This window comes from Ranitomeya variabilis, chromosome 1 (assembly GCF_051348905.1).
Source record: "Ranitomeya variabilis isolate aRanVar5 chromosome 1, aRanVar5.hap1, whole genome shotgun sequence".
Taxonomy (NCBI): Eukaryota; Metazoa; Chordata; class Amphibia; order Anura; family Dendrobatidae; genus Ranitomeya; species Ranitomeya variabilis.
The window spans coordinates 1,104,109,029-1,104,123,508 of NC_135232.1; the positions used below are offsets into that span (position 1 = coordinate 1,104,109,029).

Here is a 14,480-nt window from a genome sequence, read left to right on the forward strand (position 1 = left end):
TTCACATTTGTGGTTGTGTCCGCAGCGTTTATGCCGCAATTTTCAGCATGCGTCGTGTATTCCTATTTTTAACATTAGAGACGCAGGTGCCTGCGATTGAATGCATTTTGCCGCGTTTGATGACGCATGTCATTTCGTTGTCTGCGGCTTGGCGTGGTAAACGCTACATATTGTAATTTCAGGGGCATGAATTTGCCACCTCGAAACGTATGCGGTTGTTTGCGAAAAAACGCATTACAGTCTATGAGAACGCATGCGTTCGCAAGCACATGCGTTTGTTTGCGTTTGTGAACGCATTCGTTTTACCACAGGAAAACATGTCTAGACACTGATTAGCCACCCCCCACATACAAACTGATAAAAGGAGGGAGTGGGCATTTACAGTCCACAACTCTGCAGACTGGACGAAGCTGTGAGACTGGAAATAACCTGTGAGGAATCTCCACTTTGGATAATGTGACTATCAAAGCCAATGTCTTTATTTTTTTTTCCTCTCCCTATATGTCCTAATAATTTCTGTCTCTTTTTTCTTGCTGCATGCATCAGAATGTCGTTGCTGTCTTCTTCTGAGGAGCAACTACTTGGGCCTGAACATGGTGGAAATGACAGTGGAGTATTCACCTCTTCAGATTGGTAAGTATTCTCTTTCACATCTACACATGTGACAAATTGTTTTTTCTTTTTCTTTTTCAGAACAGTTCTACAACTGCAGCAGAGGCCGAGCAGGAGCAGCGTGGACAAGGTCGTGTGGAAAGGCGGCGTTTAAGTATACCTAACTGATTGTCCTCTGTTTAATATATCCTGACTTTACTAGTATTGACTGATCATTACTTTACTTTGCTCTTTTACCTTTTTCCTCTTGACTCCTTTTTTTTTCTTGACTTTGAATATTCTTGCCTGTTTTCTGTCTCTGTTGTTTTCTTTCTTTTCCTTATGTTAATGTCTCCAACATTAAAGTATTTTTTTATTTTCTAGGTTGCAGAATGGGATGAGGACTTCATTGATAACGATATCCTCATCTCCCTGGTCCATGAGCGAGTCCCGTTGTGGGACACCCGGGTTTCGCAGCACTTGGACAACGTGACGATTCGGCGGCTATGGAATGAGGTGGCCCAAGTCATGTGGGATGGCTGGGACAACACCCCTGCTCAGGTCTGCAAGGCATTTCGTAAGTATTGCAATGCGGTGTGATGCAGCAGTGACCTTGTTCGGGATCACACAACTGTGTGTGATGAGAGAAACTCCTGAGAGTTTCTCTCATCACACACAGTTGTGTGATCCCGGCCAAAAGTGCATTGTCTAACCATTATTTTTATTTTTCAACAGTGCTCAAAGTCAGAACATGTTGGCATATGATGAAGGATTGCTTCAACAAGGACCTTCGTCAAGAGAGCCGGGTTCCCAGTGGTTCTGGAGCAAGGATCAAAAAATATAAGCATCACCGCATGCTGGCATTTTTGAGACCAGTCCTTGCCCAGAAATGGTAAGTATTTTTGTGTTGCATTGAATTGTGTTGTATTGCCTAATCTGTGTTTTTCAATTCCACAGGAGTTGGCGCTTTTACTATTATAAATGTTTTGTACTAATGTTTTTTTGTTTGTTTTGTTCACAGCACCTGGTCAGCACTCTTGTCCCTGGTTCCGGAGCGGTCCTTCATCAAACAGCCACGGACCCAATCCAGCAGCACAGCAGCAAGAGGGTCTGCAACACAGACTGGAGACCAGGAAGCTGGTCCATCAAGTGTTCCCCTGTCCCAGTCCTCTGCCTCTTTTTTTTGGGCTCTTCCCGGCAGCGGCAGAGGGCCTTGGACAAGTCACTCATGCCCGACTTTTTGCACTTGACCTCGATCTTTCATGATGTACTCAAGGTGATGGGAGACAGACTGGATCGTGGCTTAACCCATTATCAACCAATGTCCATTTTTTGGGACGCCTAATCTTTAGCTTCTAGCAACTAAGATTTTATAATTTTTATAATTAGGTCAATTTTTGTGTTGTGTTTGTAAAATAAATTTTTTCAAAATAGGAAATCATGTCATTGTCATTTTTAATTGAATATTGGGACGCCCTTTTCTGAAAAATCCGTACTTGTAAAAATTTTGAAAATTATGTTTCTGATTCATTAGGACCCAAATCATTAAAAATCTGTCATTAAAAAAAAAATCAATGAAAATTGCTAATTTGGCAAGTAATGGGTTAAACTATATGAATACACTTATCCAGGATGTCACCAGAAGCCTTCACCAAATGAAAGCCGACCTCCAGCACATCATTTTTTCAATCAAATTGAACAGGGCATGTCGGAGCACCTTACTCCTGATCTCCAGCTTAGTGTCATGCCTGCAATGCTGCTTACATGCAGGCTATGCAGAAGACTCAGTATTTTCAGCAGCCAGTGGTGGCATTTCCACCTGTGCCAACACTGTCACGCTTGACCTTAATGCTGAACTCTGCTGCATACCACTGCATGGCCACCACCATTCCAAGCACTGCCGGACACCACTACAGCGCCACCACCATGCCGAGTGCTGTTGGACAGCCCACCGCCACCACCATGCCAACTGCTGCTCCTGCTAGGACATCCTCCACTGCCACCACCATGCAGCAGCAGCACCCAGATCAGGACAGGTCAGCCACCATCACCAGGTCCCAGCTGCAGCAGCAGAAGCACCCGGACCCTGGCATGCTTTTCACCACCAGCATGCAGCAGCAGCACTCGGACCTTGGAATTGCCTTCCCCACCACCACCACCACCATGCAGCAGCAGCAGCAGCACACGGACAATGACAGGTTGACTACCATGAGCGGGCGGCAAGAAATGAGCCCACTGAGGCTCCCCAGACTGCGGCATCGATCCCAAAAAGGGAAAAAGAAAAAGAAGCGGACTATCGCTATCCCTCCCTGCTCACCTCCCAATGTGTCTGTGATGTGAGGTTTGTCTTGCCCTTCCAGTGTGTCTCTGCCATCCCATGCCTCTAGCACCATCCCTGAACCCCCTGACCCCACTAGTTTAATAGCCCCTTCTCCTGCAACCCCTGCGTCGTCTTCAGTCAGCCAGGCCTCACAGCTACAAGCCCCCAGTTCCATCACTCTACCACAAGCCGGCGCAGTTAATTTTTTTGGGTTTAAATAAATGTTAATAGTTTTTTGCCCCCAATACTGTTTGGTTATTTGTGTATTTTGCCGCCGGCAACACATATCGTGCACCGAATAAACACACTGGGCCATACACTTTGTTTTTTTGCCACCTCATAGCTCCAGGAGTTATTAAGTAGAACACTGCAGCTTTGTGTGTTTGGTATGGAGCTATGAGTTGTCAAAAACTAATATTACTTGTATTTTCTCCATAATCTCTTCAGTTTGCTTAATCTATGTGATGCAGACTGAAGAGACAATGGCGGTAATGTAAAGCAGATCTATACTCAACAGGTCATGTGTCATAAATAGTGAGTTCATGATGCACAAAACTCTGCGTCTTGAACTCATTATTTATGACACCTGACCTGGTGAGTAGAGAACTGCCTTGTATAACCACCATTTTCTCTTCAGTCTACGTAATCTATTTCACACAAACTGAAGAGACAATGGAGGTCATACAAGGCATATCTATACTCACCTGGACAGGTGTCAGAAATAGTGAATTCATGAGGCTGGGTTTTGTGCATCATGAAGTCATTATTTCTCACACATGAACTGGAGAGTATAGATCTGCTTTGTATTATACCTTCATTGTCTCTTCAGTCTGCATCCAATAGATACTGCAGAAGAGATTCAGGATGTAATGACGTCAACTACCTTACCACTAACAACATAAGTGTTTTTTAGAGGAAAGACATAGGAGACTCAGTACAGGTATCAAAACATGTTGTTTATTAACAAAAAATATTAGTAACATTTAAAACATAACTGGTACAGACCCACACCCAACAGCACATTTTACACAATACTATCTTGCCATGGCACACGTCCGATGTCAGAAACAAAATAGGCAGCAAATTGGTTGGCATGTGGGCAACTTCAACAGTTGACTGCAGAGGGTGATGTTTGTAATCTGGCAATGGGTTTGCAACTGGTTCATCCAGTTCAATGTTGGTCGCTCCTTAGCCATTATGTAATTGTTGAGAACCACACAGGCTTTGACAACTTTATCGAATGTCTCCATTTTTAGATTAATGGCTGTCCCAAGAATGCGCCATTTTGAGACAAGAATCCCAAAGGTACACTCAACTGTTCTTCGGGCCCTGGTCAGTCTGTAGTTCTAAATCCTTTTAGTGTGGTTCAAGTCCTGACTGGAATATGGCTTCAGTAGGTTTTCACACATCTGAAAGGCCTCATCCTCAACCATAACAAGTGGCATCGGTGGGCCTTGAGTGTTGGGGAGAGGTTGTGGCAGGGGAAAATTAACATTTTTGCCATACAAATGTCGGCCCATATTCGAGTTCTTGAAAGTCTGGGAATCATTGCCACTGCCAAAAGCTCCAATGTCTACAGCGATAAAGCGACAGTCCGCATCTGCTATTGCCATGAGCACTACAGAAAAATATTTCTTGTAGTTAAAGTACTCAGATCCAGTTCTGGCGGGTTTGGTAATCCGTATGTACTTTCCATCCACTGCTCCCAAACAGTTGGGGAAATTACACATACTCCAGAATTTGTCGGCAATTTCCATCCACATGTCCGTGGTGGGTAGGGGGATAAATTCATCCTGCAGAATGTTTCACAAAGCCCGGCAGGTGTCCGCAACTATTCCAGACAAGGTTGAAATTCCAAGCCGGTGCTGAAACTGGAGCGATGATAAGCTCTCTCTGGTAGCCAGGAATCTGAAAGAAAAAAAAAAGAAAAAATTACGAACAATTCTATTTATGGAGGAGTTTAGCTAAACACATAAAGGAAAATACAAATAATACATGGCAGACCAATAATAATTATGACAGGCATTTGTTTAGAATTATTACGTACCTTAGTGTGACCAGGAGACGTTCCTCTGCTGGAATCGCTCTACGGAGCTGGGTGTCCTGTCTCCGGATGGCTCCTTGGACACGACCAAGCAAATTCTGAAAAGTCTCTTGAGACATCCTGGTATATTCTGGGAATTTGTCCGGTTTGGCATTAAGCTAGCCATATAGCGTGTGGTAGGCTCCACGAATCTCCCAGAGTTCAGTAATGGGTGTTCTCCAAAAACGCCGATGTGGTGTCCTTCTCTGTTGTTCTCTATTTCTTTGTTGCTCCCAACAAACGCACAGGCAAGAAACAGCTTGATGCTTAAATCCAGGTTGAAATAAAGGCTCTCCATGCAAATGGATCGCCCCCAATGGGGCCGTGGGGTACTCGGTACCAGGTCCTACGGTTCTCAGGGGGATGTCACGGTGGCTGACCCGGTCTGTGGCCCTTAGTATGTCCATGCTAAAGGGGAAAGGTCTTTAAAGGGAATGTTCGTGATGCCACCTGTGGTATTCGGTCAGGGTGACCGACGTTGCTTTAAGGGGTCCGCTGGGGTGATGTTATGGCAGCTAGATGGTATACCTTCCCACAGGTGAAGTATATCCCCAGGGCTTCCCAGTGTGTAGATGGTGGATGGTGTGAGGCGCAGTGAAGAACGAGGACGCAAGGTTGCAGTCTCTTTACCTTTTACTGAAGGCTTCAGCATCCACAGTCCAGAGCACCAGATCACAGGGCAGACAGAGTCTGGCCAGTTTGGAGGCAAGTACAGAGTCCCCTCATCCAGGTAGAAATCAGTAGCCTTCCTCTAGCGCCGTGGTGTTGTACCTTACTGCTAAGCGTCTCATAAGGTCCTCACAGATGTTGTAGATGTTATGTCTCTCTCTGTCCCCCAGATGGATAGGACAAACCGGTATGACCGGTGGCTTGAGGCATTTTACAGGGACTCTATCATGCCCCAGCCTCTAAGCGGTGCCACCTTGCCCCTGGGTGTAGGGGCGGATAGGTAACGTGAAATTAGCTGTCCTGCCGGTCTCTGGAGCAAGGCATAAAGGACTGTTGCTCCCTCGGTGTTCTGGCTACCGGGATCCTGTGCCTCAGAAGGAGGCAGCCTGTGTAGGGCAGAACTCCTAGTGGTATCCACTCCTTTGCTATGACTTCTTCACCCTCTCTACAATACAATTCTCTTTCAGTGTCTCTTTCTTAGAAGCAGCCGCACCTAGGGCAGGCACAGCTCCGTGTCCTTCTGTCTCAGCCTCTGACAGGCTCCCACCCCTGTCAGGGACCAACTACCTGAGCGAAGCTCAGCCAGCAACTGCCTAATTTCCTCCCCAGGTCACCAGTTTTACCTAAGTGTGAAGAGTGCCCTAACAAATAGGAGCATAGCTCCCTCTGGTGGCCTCGAGTGCGAAATGTGTTGCATGTTTGTGTTTACCTGGATTTGGTTGTCCTTCTTTGCCTCCAAACGTAACATCACTCCCCCCTAGAGGAGAATGATATTACTGCAACGACCAGGACCCTGGGACGCTACACGAAGATCCATCATGACACAGGATACAGTAGCAAACTGTGAAGATTTCAGCAGTACAAGGGTCTATATATACTGTAGATATCCCATAATACACGCCCACTGTAGTCCCATTGGCGGTGTCTGTTTATCTAGATTTTTCTCCTGTTAAATTTTCCACCATGCGCACAGAAAACGCAAACGCATGCTAAACGCTTGGAAAAGTGTGTAAACGCCAATTTTTTTTACTGCATGCGTTACCTTATGTGTCTAAAAAACACAGCGTTTGCACACGTTTGCATGCGGTTTATCGTGCAGTTCAGGTTGCGGATTAAACGCTGCGGATTCTACCACAAATGTGAAACTAGCTTTAGATATTAGAAAAAACCTTTTGAGTTAGGGTGATCAATAAGTGGAACAGGCTGCCACGAGTCGTGGTCAGTAGGGTTGAGCGAAACGGGTCGACTATTTTCAGAAGTCGCCGACTTTTGGCAAAGTCGGGTTTCATGAAACCCGACCCGACCCCTGTGTGGGGTCGGCCATGAGGTCGGCGATCTTCTGAATCTGGAATCGGAATTCCGATACCGATTCCCGATATGTTTAAGATATCGGGAATTGGTATCGGAATTCAGATTTAAGTGTAAAATAAAGAATTAAAATAAAAAATATCGCTATACTTACCCTCTGATGCGCCCTGGTACTAACCGGGAACCTTCCTTCCTTAGAATCAGCCTTCCAGGGCCTTGCGGTGACGTCACGGTGACGTCGCGGCTTGTGATTGGTTGGGCGGCCCCCATGTGACCGCTCGCGCGACCAATCACAAGCCGCGACGTCTCCGTGACGTCATCGAAGGTCCTGGAAGGGCTGATTCTTAGGAAGGAAGGCTGCCGGAAAGAAGCAGGGCATGTACGAGGGTGAGTATATAGCTAATAGGAATATACTCACCCTCGGCTTCTTTCTGGCAGCCTTCCTTCCTAAGAATCAGCCCTTCCAGGACCTTCGGTGACGTCACGGAGACGTCGCGGCTTGTGATTGGTCGCGCGAGCGGTCACATGGGGGCCGCCCGACCAATCACAAGCCGCGACGTCACCGTGACGTCACCGCAAGGCCCTGGAAGGCTGATTCTAAGGAAGGAAGGTTCCCGGTTAGTACCAGGGCGCATCAGAGGGTAAGTATAGCGATATTTTTTATTTTAATTCTTTATTTTACACTTAAATATGGATCCCAGGGCCTGAAGGACAGTTTCCGCTTCTTCAGACCCTGGGAACCATTGGAAACCCAATGCACTGCATTGGGTTTCGAGTTTCGGCCGACCCCGACCCCGACTTTTTTATAGGATCGGCCGATTTCACTCGACCCGACTTTTGAAAAAGTCGGGTTTCGTGAAACCCGACCCGATCCTATAAAAGTAAAGGTCGCTCAACCCTAGTGGTCAGTTCTCCTTCAATGGAAGTCTTCAAACAGAGGCTGGACAGACAGCTGTCTGGGATGGGTTAGTGAATCCTGGATTGAGCAGGGGTTGGACAGGATGACCCTTGAGGTCCCTCCCAACTCTGACATTCTATAATTCTATGATTCATAAAAGTGTATATATATTATTCTCATTCAAATGCATATTATGTTTCAGAACTATTTTAGCTCATTTGTAAAAGGGAGTCTGACAGAATGTGAAACCATAAATGTGATTTTTAGAACAAAAAAGCCATCATATTAATGATTATTTCCGTGTTATGGATTCCTACATCATTGAGCTTTTTGCTTATGGTGAAATATTCCTTTCTCCTCCATGTCCTTGACTACCTGAACTAGAAAATGAAAATTGCGATAGGAAAAAAGTGATGCATTAAATAAAAAAGATTAGTCTGTCAAAATCTCATTTTTCCACACACTGTAAAATAAAAGTCATCTTCCAAAATCGAGTTGCGGTGGCTGGATTCTTTGCGTAACGTAATTTCTAGTTTATCCTCGTCCAGCCGCCTTCGTGCTTCTGCACGAATTGAATCAGATTTCAACATTCATCAAACAGTTTTCTGCAAATTTGCTGAATCACAAAACAGGTTTATTTTGCCAAGCGAAGCTTATTTTCAGATTCTGTCCACGAAAATATATATTTGATAGCCATTAATATTATTTTTTGGAATGATAAGTGGGTGAGGATTAACGGAAAGAACCTTTAGTTAGGATCGAGCATTTAGAGTATTTTGAGACGCAACTGAATGTGACCAAGCTGAAATACAAGTGGTAACTGATAGGGTTAAACAGTATGGCATGTGCAGTCGAAATCAACGTGTGCAATCAATGTGAGCAATCGAGACTCACATTGACGCTCATCCAATTTTTAAGAACTAGAAGAGCCCCTGTCAGGAGCATTCTATTCATCCAGCTAAAGGCATGTATGTACAGGCACTTTCATGCTGATTAAATCCATATCCCGATTGTAGAAATCCATTTTGTCATTTCTGAGAAAAGCAGTGTTGAATTTATATGCAAATTTGCTGCAAGTGCTTCAGGGTGGGACATTGCACTTGCAGCTCTTTTGCCCTCCCTATGTTCCCCTTGTGCCAGCCTTCTGTGTCTGAATGACAGATTATCGGAGGCAGGTTAGTGAAACAAGAGTGATCTATCAGTCAGATATAGGATTCAGGCAGTGGACCAGGAAAATACAAGGGGGGCAGGAAAGTTGCAAGTGCAATGTCCCACCTTGAGCACTTGCAGCGGATTTTGACATTCGTTTTCTCTAAAATGGAAAAACAGATTTGTACAATCATGGTATGGATCTAATCAGCATGAAAGTGCCTGTCCACACGTTCCATTATGACAGGTTCCCTTTAACACTTTACTGTACTCGAAATTTTGAAATATAGAACATTGTGGATCCAGAAACCCTGTTTAGAGGGTCAGACTTGGAGTACTGGAAAAACGTTATGATATGACGCTAATGATTTTACTGTCAGCCCTATTTTCACTGTACATGACTAACCGCGATAGGAAACAGGTCCATTTTACTGACTACTCCTTTAGTCCGGCTGCTCTTAAATGGTCAGTGTTGTTTCAACAAGCTATGAATAAATTAATAGTTCAGGCAAATATAAGAAACTATGATATTTACTGTATCTTATCAGAGAAACATGTTTCTTTCACCACTTATGAGCCATTTTTCCCCCCGAATCTATAATTTACTCAGAAATAAAGATAAAATCCATCTTGCTCAAAACAAGATGGACTGCCAGCTCACTAAGGCTAGGTTCACATTGCGTTAATGCAGCCCGTTCAACACATGCATTAAACGGGCTGCGTTAACGTAAGTGCCGACATGCCATCGCACTAGGGCAGATAGAGCTAGCAGATGCTCTATCTGCGCTAGCGGTGACGGACCCGAAATCGCTGCAGCCCGCGTCCCAGGGTCCATCACTAAATGACGGCACATCGCTAGTGCACGCCCATTATGGGCGTGCACTAGCAATGCACCCGAAATAGAGCTCAATGGCAGCGTTATGCTGTGGTGTAACGCAGTCCGTCTAACGGACTGCCGTAACGTAATGTCAACCTAGCCATAGGGATCAGATTACAGCTCAGTACTTTTATATAGCTTTGTAAAATTCTATGGGGACGAATCATCAAAACTTTTTTGCCAGACTTCTGGTGAAAAAAGTTTTGAAAAGTCGCAATTTTCATGTCATTCTCACCCAGCAATGACAAAGTGGATGGGGGCATGATGGGGTTTGGCGACCCACACTCAGCAATTTCATGACGAGCAGCGGCATTCGCTAAGCCACAGCAGAGGCTGGAGTAAGATTCGTGGCGAGGTGCGCATAGTCATACACACCTCCTAATGAATCAAGGGCATCTGCTCCAACATGCCCCCTCATCAAGACCAGCAAGAGAACAGTCAGTATTGATGAATCAGGGCTTATGCGTTTCCCTTAAAATTAGCATTTCTTGAACGATCACTGTCCTTTCCACAAACATCTCCTGTTATCGGTTGTTGTGAATTCTGTTCTCGGACTCCCTCCTGTGGTCATGAATGGTACTTTGGTTGGTTCTGCTCTTGGACTCCCTCTGGTGGCTTCGAGCGGAACTGCTGGTCACTAAGGTTGACTTTATCAGCTGCTCTCGTTTATTGCTATGCTGCTTCCCTATTTAACTCCATTCAGATCGTTACTTCATGCCAGCTGTCGTTGTTTCAGTATTGGTTTAGATCTCTCTTGGACTTCTCTGAGGACCTGTCTGCTCCAGCATAAGCTAAGTCTTTGCTAGTTCATTTTGTTGTTACTGCCAATTTCTAGTCCAGCTTGCTATCATGATGTTCCCTTGCTAGCTGGAAGCTCTGGGGTGCAGAGTGGCACCTCCACACCGTGAGTCGGTGTGGGGAGTCCTTTTGCTTACTCTGCGTGGTTTTTTGTAGTCTTTTGTGCTGACCGCATAGATCTCTTTTCTATCCTCTGACTGTTTAGTGAAATCTGGCCTCCTTTGCTAAAACCTGCTTCATTCCTGTGTTTGTGACTTTCCTCTTAACTCACCGTCAATATATGTGGGGGTCTGCCTTTACCTTTGGGGAATTTCTCTGAGGCAAGGTAAGGCTTCTATTTCTGTCTTTAGGTGTAGTTAGCTCTTAGGCTGTGAAGAGGCGTCTAGGGAGAGTTAGGTACGCTCCACGGCTATTTCTAGTTGTGTGTTATAGGAGTAGGCTTGCGGTCAGCAGAGTTCCCACTTACCCAGAGCTAGTTCCGATTTTCAATTTACTCATCAGGTCATTCCGGGTGCTCCTAACCACCAGGCCATCATAACAATCGGTCACTTTTTATGCTCCCCTGCCACTTATCCTGCCTACTATTATCCTCATTCACTCTGATAAAACAGCTCAAATCTGTCTTGTTTAAAGGGAACCTGTCAGGTCCACCGTGCCCCCTGAACTACTAGCTGTTGTGTCTTTGCAGTGCGCTTCTGTGAAGCTGGCACGTGTACAACCGGCTTAAGAGGATCAATGATGGGAGGGAAGAAGCCGCCCACATGCGCAAGGTAAGAATAGCGCTAATGATGATGCCAGCACATAAGTTATGTTCTCATGCCCACCGGGGTGTGATAACATCTAAGTAGGCAGACTAGACTGGGGAAACTAACGCTCCATAGACTAGTCAAAACCCTCATTTACATATCATAATCTGACTATAATTACTTTTTCTAAAGATCTGTTTATGTGTGTAATCTAATAAAGGGATTATTAGGCAGGGTATTTACATATATCGAAACCACTTTAAGACAAGATGAACTGCCAGATCACTGATGTATCAGATTACAGCTCCTTTTAAATTATCTGGAGATTGGAGGGTGAGGAAGAGGCAGAAACACAGTGAAACACAAGCAGAGAAACACACAGGCAGATCATGCTATAGCTTTCTAGTAATTGTTTTAGAATATCCTGGTGCTGGATTTACAGCTGCACTGCTCAGTACTGCTGTGTAATGTCCTCCATGTTGTTACTGCTTCTGAATGTGTCATACAAAGAGATGGAAGAGCAGGAAACTCTTATGCCTGTTTATGTTTTGTATAAGAAACATCATAACCACAAAATTAGATATGGAGCATGAACCTGAGTGAAAAATTGGTGAAAAAATGCAAGATATAAGTCACAAATGGTCAGAAATAATGTTACTTCTCATGTAACTACACGGCAGCTTATTTGAAAAACTTGCCTTGCCTTTAAGTTTTAAAGGTGCTCTGGATGGCATGGTGAGGTTGGTTTCTGACATCAAATTTGGATATGCCACTTCTCATATCAACATAATCATCCCACACAGCAAAAGGTGCATAAAGACAATAGAAAGAAATCTCACATACCATAGATTTACCAGAAAGGGATGTTCAAGGCACTGCATGATCTGAAGTTCTCTGAAGACATTTCTCACTTCGTCTCTTTCTACACACTTCTGCTTGTTCATATATTTCATTGCATACATCTTCTTGGAGTCTCTCTTCTGTACGATGCATACCTGAAGATACAATGCACAATTTATAAGTGTAGAATACAGATAGCCAATCAGAAGATGTTTAGGTGAGAGATAATTCTTCTGAAATGTCATTGACAGATGTCAGAAGATGTCATCTGTGGGTGAACATGAGCTGAGACTTCCACCAATTCATGGAATGAAGGCTACGATCTCAGTTCTGGATAATATTAATTGCAAGTCTTCATGGCAATTTTCTTTTCAATATATGGACTCAACATATGGACTCAACTTGCACAATATATGGACTCAACATATGGACTCAACATTTGGACTCAACTTACACAGTATATGGACTCAACGTGTGGACTCAAAAACATATGAACTCAACATGTGGACTCAACAACATATGGACTCAACTTACACAATATATGGACTCAACATGTGGACTCAACCACATATGGACTCAAGTTACACATTATATAGACTCAACATGTGGACTCAACAACATACGGACTCAACTTGCACAATTTATGGACTCAACGTGTGGACTCAACAACATATGGACTCAACTTACACAATGTATGGACTCAACGTATGGACTCAACAACATATGGTGGACTCAACTTACACAATATATGGACTCAACGTGTGGACTCAACAACATATGGACTCAACTTGCACAATTTATGGACTCAACATGTGGACTCAACAACATATGGATTCGCCAAAATATATGGACTCAACATGTGAACTCAACAACATATGGACTCAAGTTACACAATATATGGACTCAACGTGTGGACTCAACAACATATGGACCCAAGTTACACAATATATGGACTCAACATGTGGACTCAACAACATATAGACTCAACTAACACAATATATGGACTCAACATGTGGAATCAACAACACATGGACTCAACTTACACAATATATGGACTCAACAGGTATTTGACCTCTTGATTTGTACATTTTTGCAGGAATCTCATATTTAGCTTTCGAGAACACACTAATCTTTACACTTAGTAAAGCTGACCATGCACATTAGAGAGTTTTCAGCCAATTGTTCCCTCTTCAACATATATTCCTATCAACCCCCTCCCCCAACACATAAAATCAGTTAGGTTAAATATATATATATTTGACTGGGTGTGGCGTACTTTGTTGCCAGAAACCACTGCTGATGGCTCATGTTCCCTGGGAACAAAAAGATCAGGTGTTGAAAATTAACACTGCTGATCCTTGTTTTCCCAACATCATCATCTATTGGGAGGAGAGTTGTGAGGTCTTCACACACAATTTTGCTGAAATCTGTGGGCTAACATGAATGACTCATGTGCATGTCCATATACCATAGCTGTAGAAAAAGACATGGAATGCACATCCAAAACATAAACAATGATTTATTGATGCTAAACAAAAATTTACAAACCTTAGTTCTTAGTTTAACATTCTGATCAGATTGTATGAAGCCCACTGCCACGTCATGCAGAACCTCTTAGGGAAGTTCCTAGAAGTTAAATGAACAGCGGCATCTGCTGACCACTGCTGAAGTATTGGAGCACCAGCAGGGAGAATGAAATAGTGCCCCAAAGCACCCATGATGCAATGTTAAATTAAGAACCACGTGTTCAATTTTTTGACATTTTTGCTTTGCTGCAGTAGATGAATGTAAATTTTTGGATGTGTGGTCCATGTCTTCTTCTACATCTATGCATGTGACATTACAGTGCATGATCATATAATGTGGTATGGTACCAAAAGTTCTCTATCAGGGGTGTAACTATAGTGGGTGAAGTAGTTGAAGTTGCATCCGGTCCTGGATTCCAGGGGGACACAAAAGGTGCCTTTGGCCCATGTGAGACTGTTACCGATCCATGACAATGAGACAATGCCATTTAAATAGAAACTGTACACACAACCAGAGTAAATATAATGGCCCTGACTCATCAAAAATGAAGTTTTTAACGTTTGTCTCGGTGATGGAGCAGATTGGAGTCTGCAAGCCTCTTAACGAATCAGGCAAGGCGCAAAATGACGTGTACTTTCATGCGCCTTACCGAAAATCTTACTCCACTGGGACAG

General features: G+C 44.0%; 1 protein-coding gene across 1 annotated transcript in view; it reads right to left on the reverse strand.

Moving 5' to 3' along the window:
* STK32B (serine/threonine kinase 32B) overlaps nt 1–14,480 on the reverse strand; it is a 314,328-nt gene that overhangs the window by 198,953 nt on the left and 100,895 nt on the right. The window contains exon 3 of the mRNA XM_077280130.1: nt 12,283–12,434. Within this exon, the coding sequence (XP_077136245.1) occupies nt 12,283–12,434 (152 nt within the window). The remainder of the gene's footprint in view (nt 1–12,282; nt 12,435–14,480) is intronic.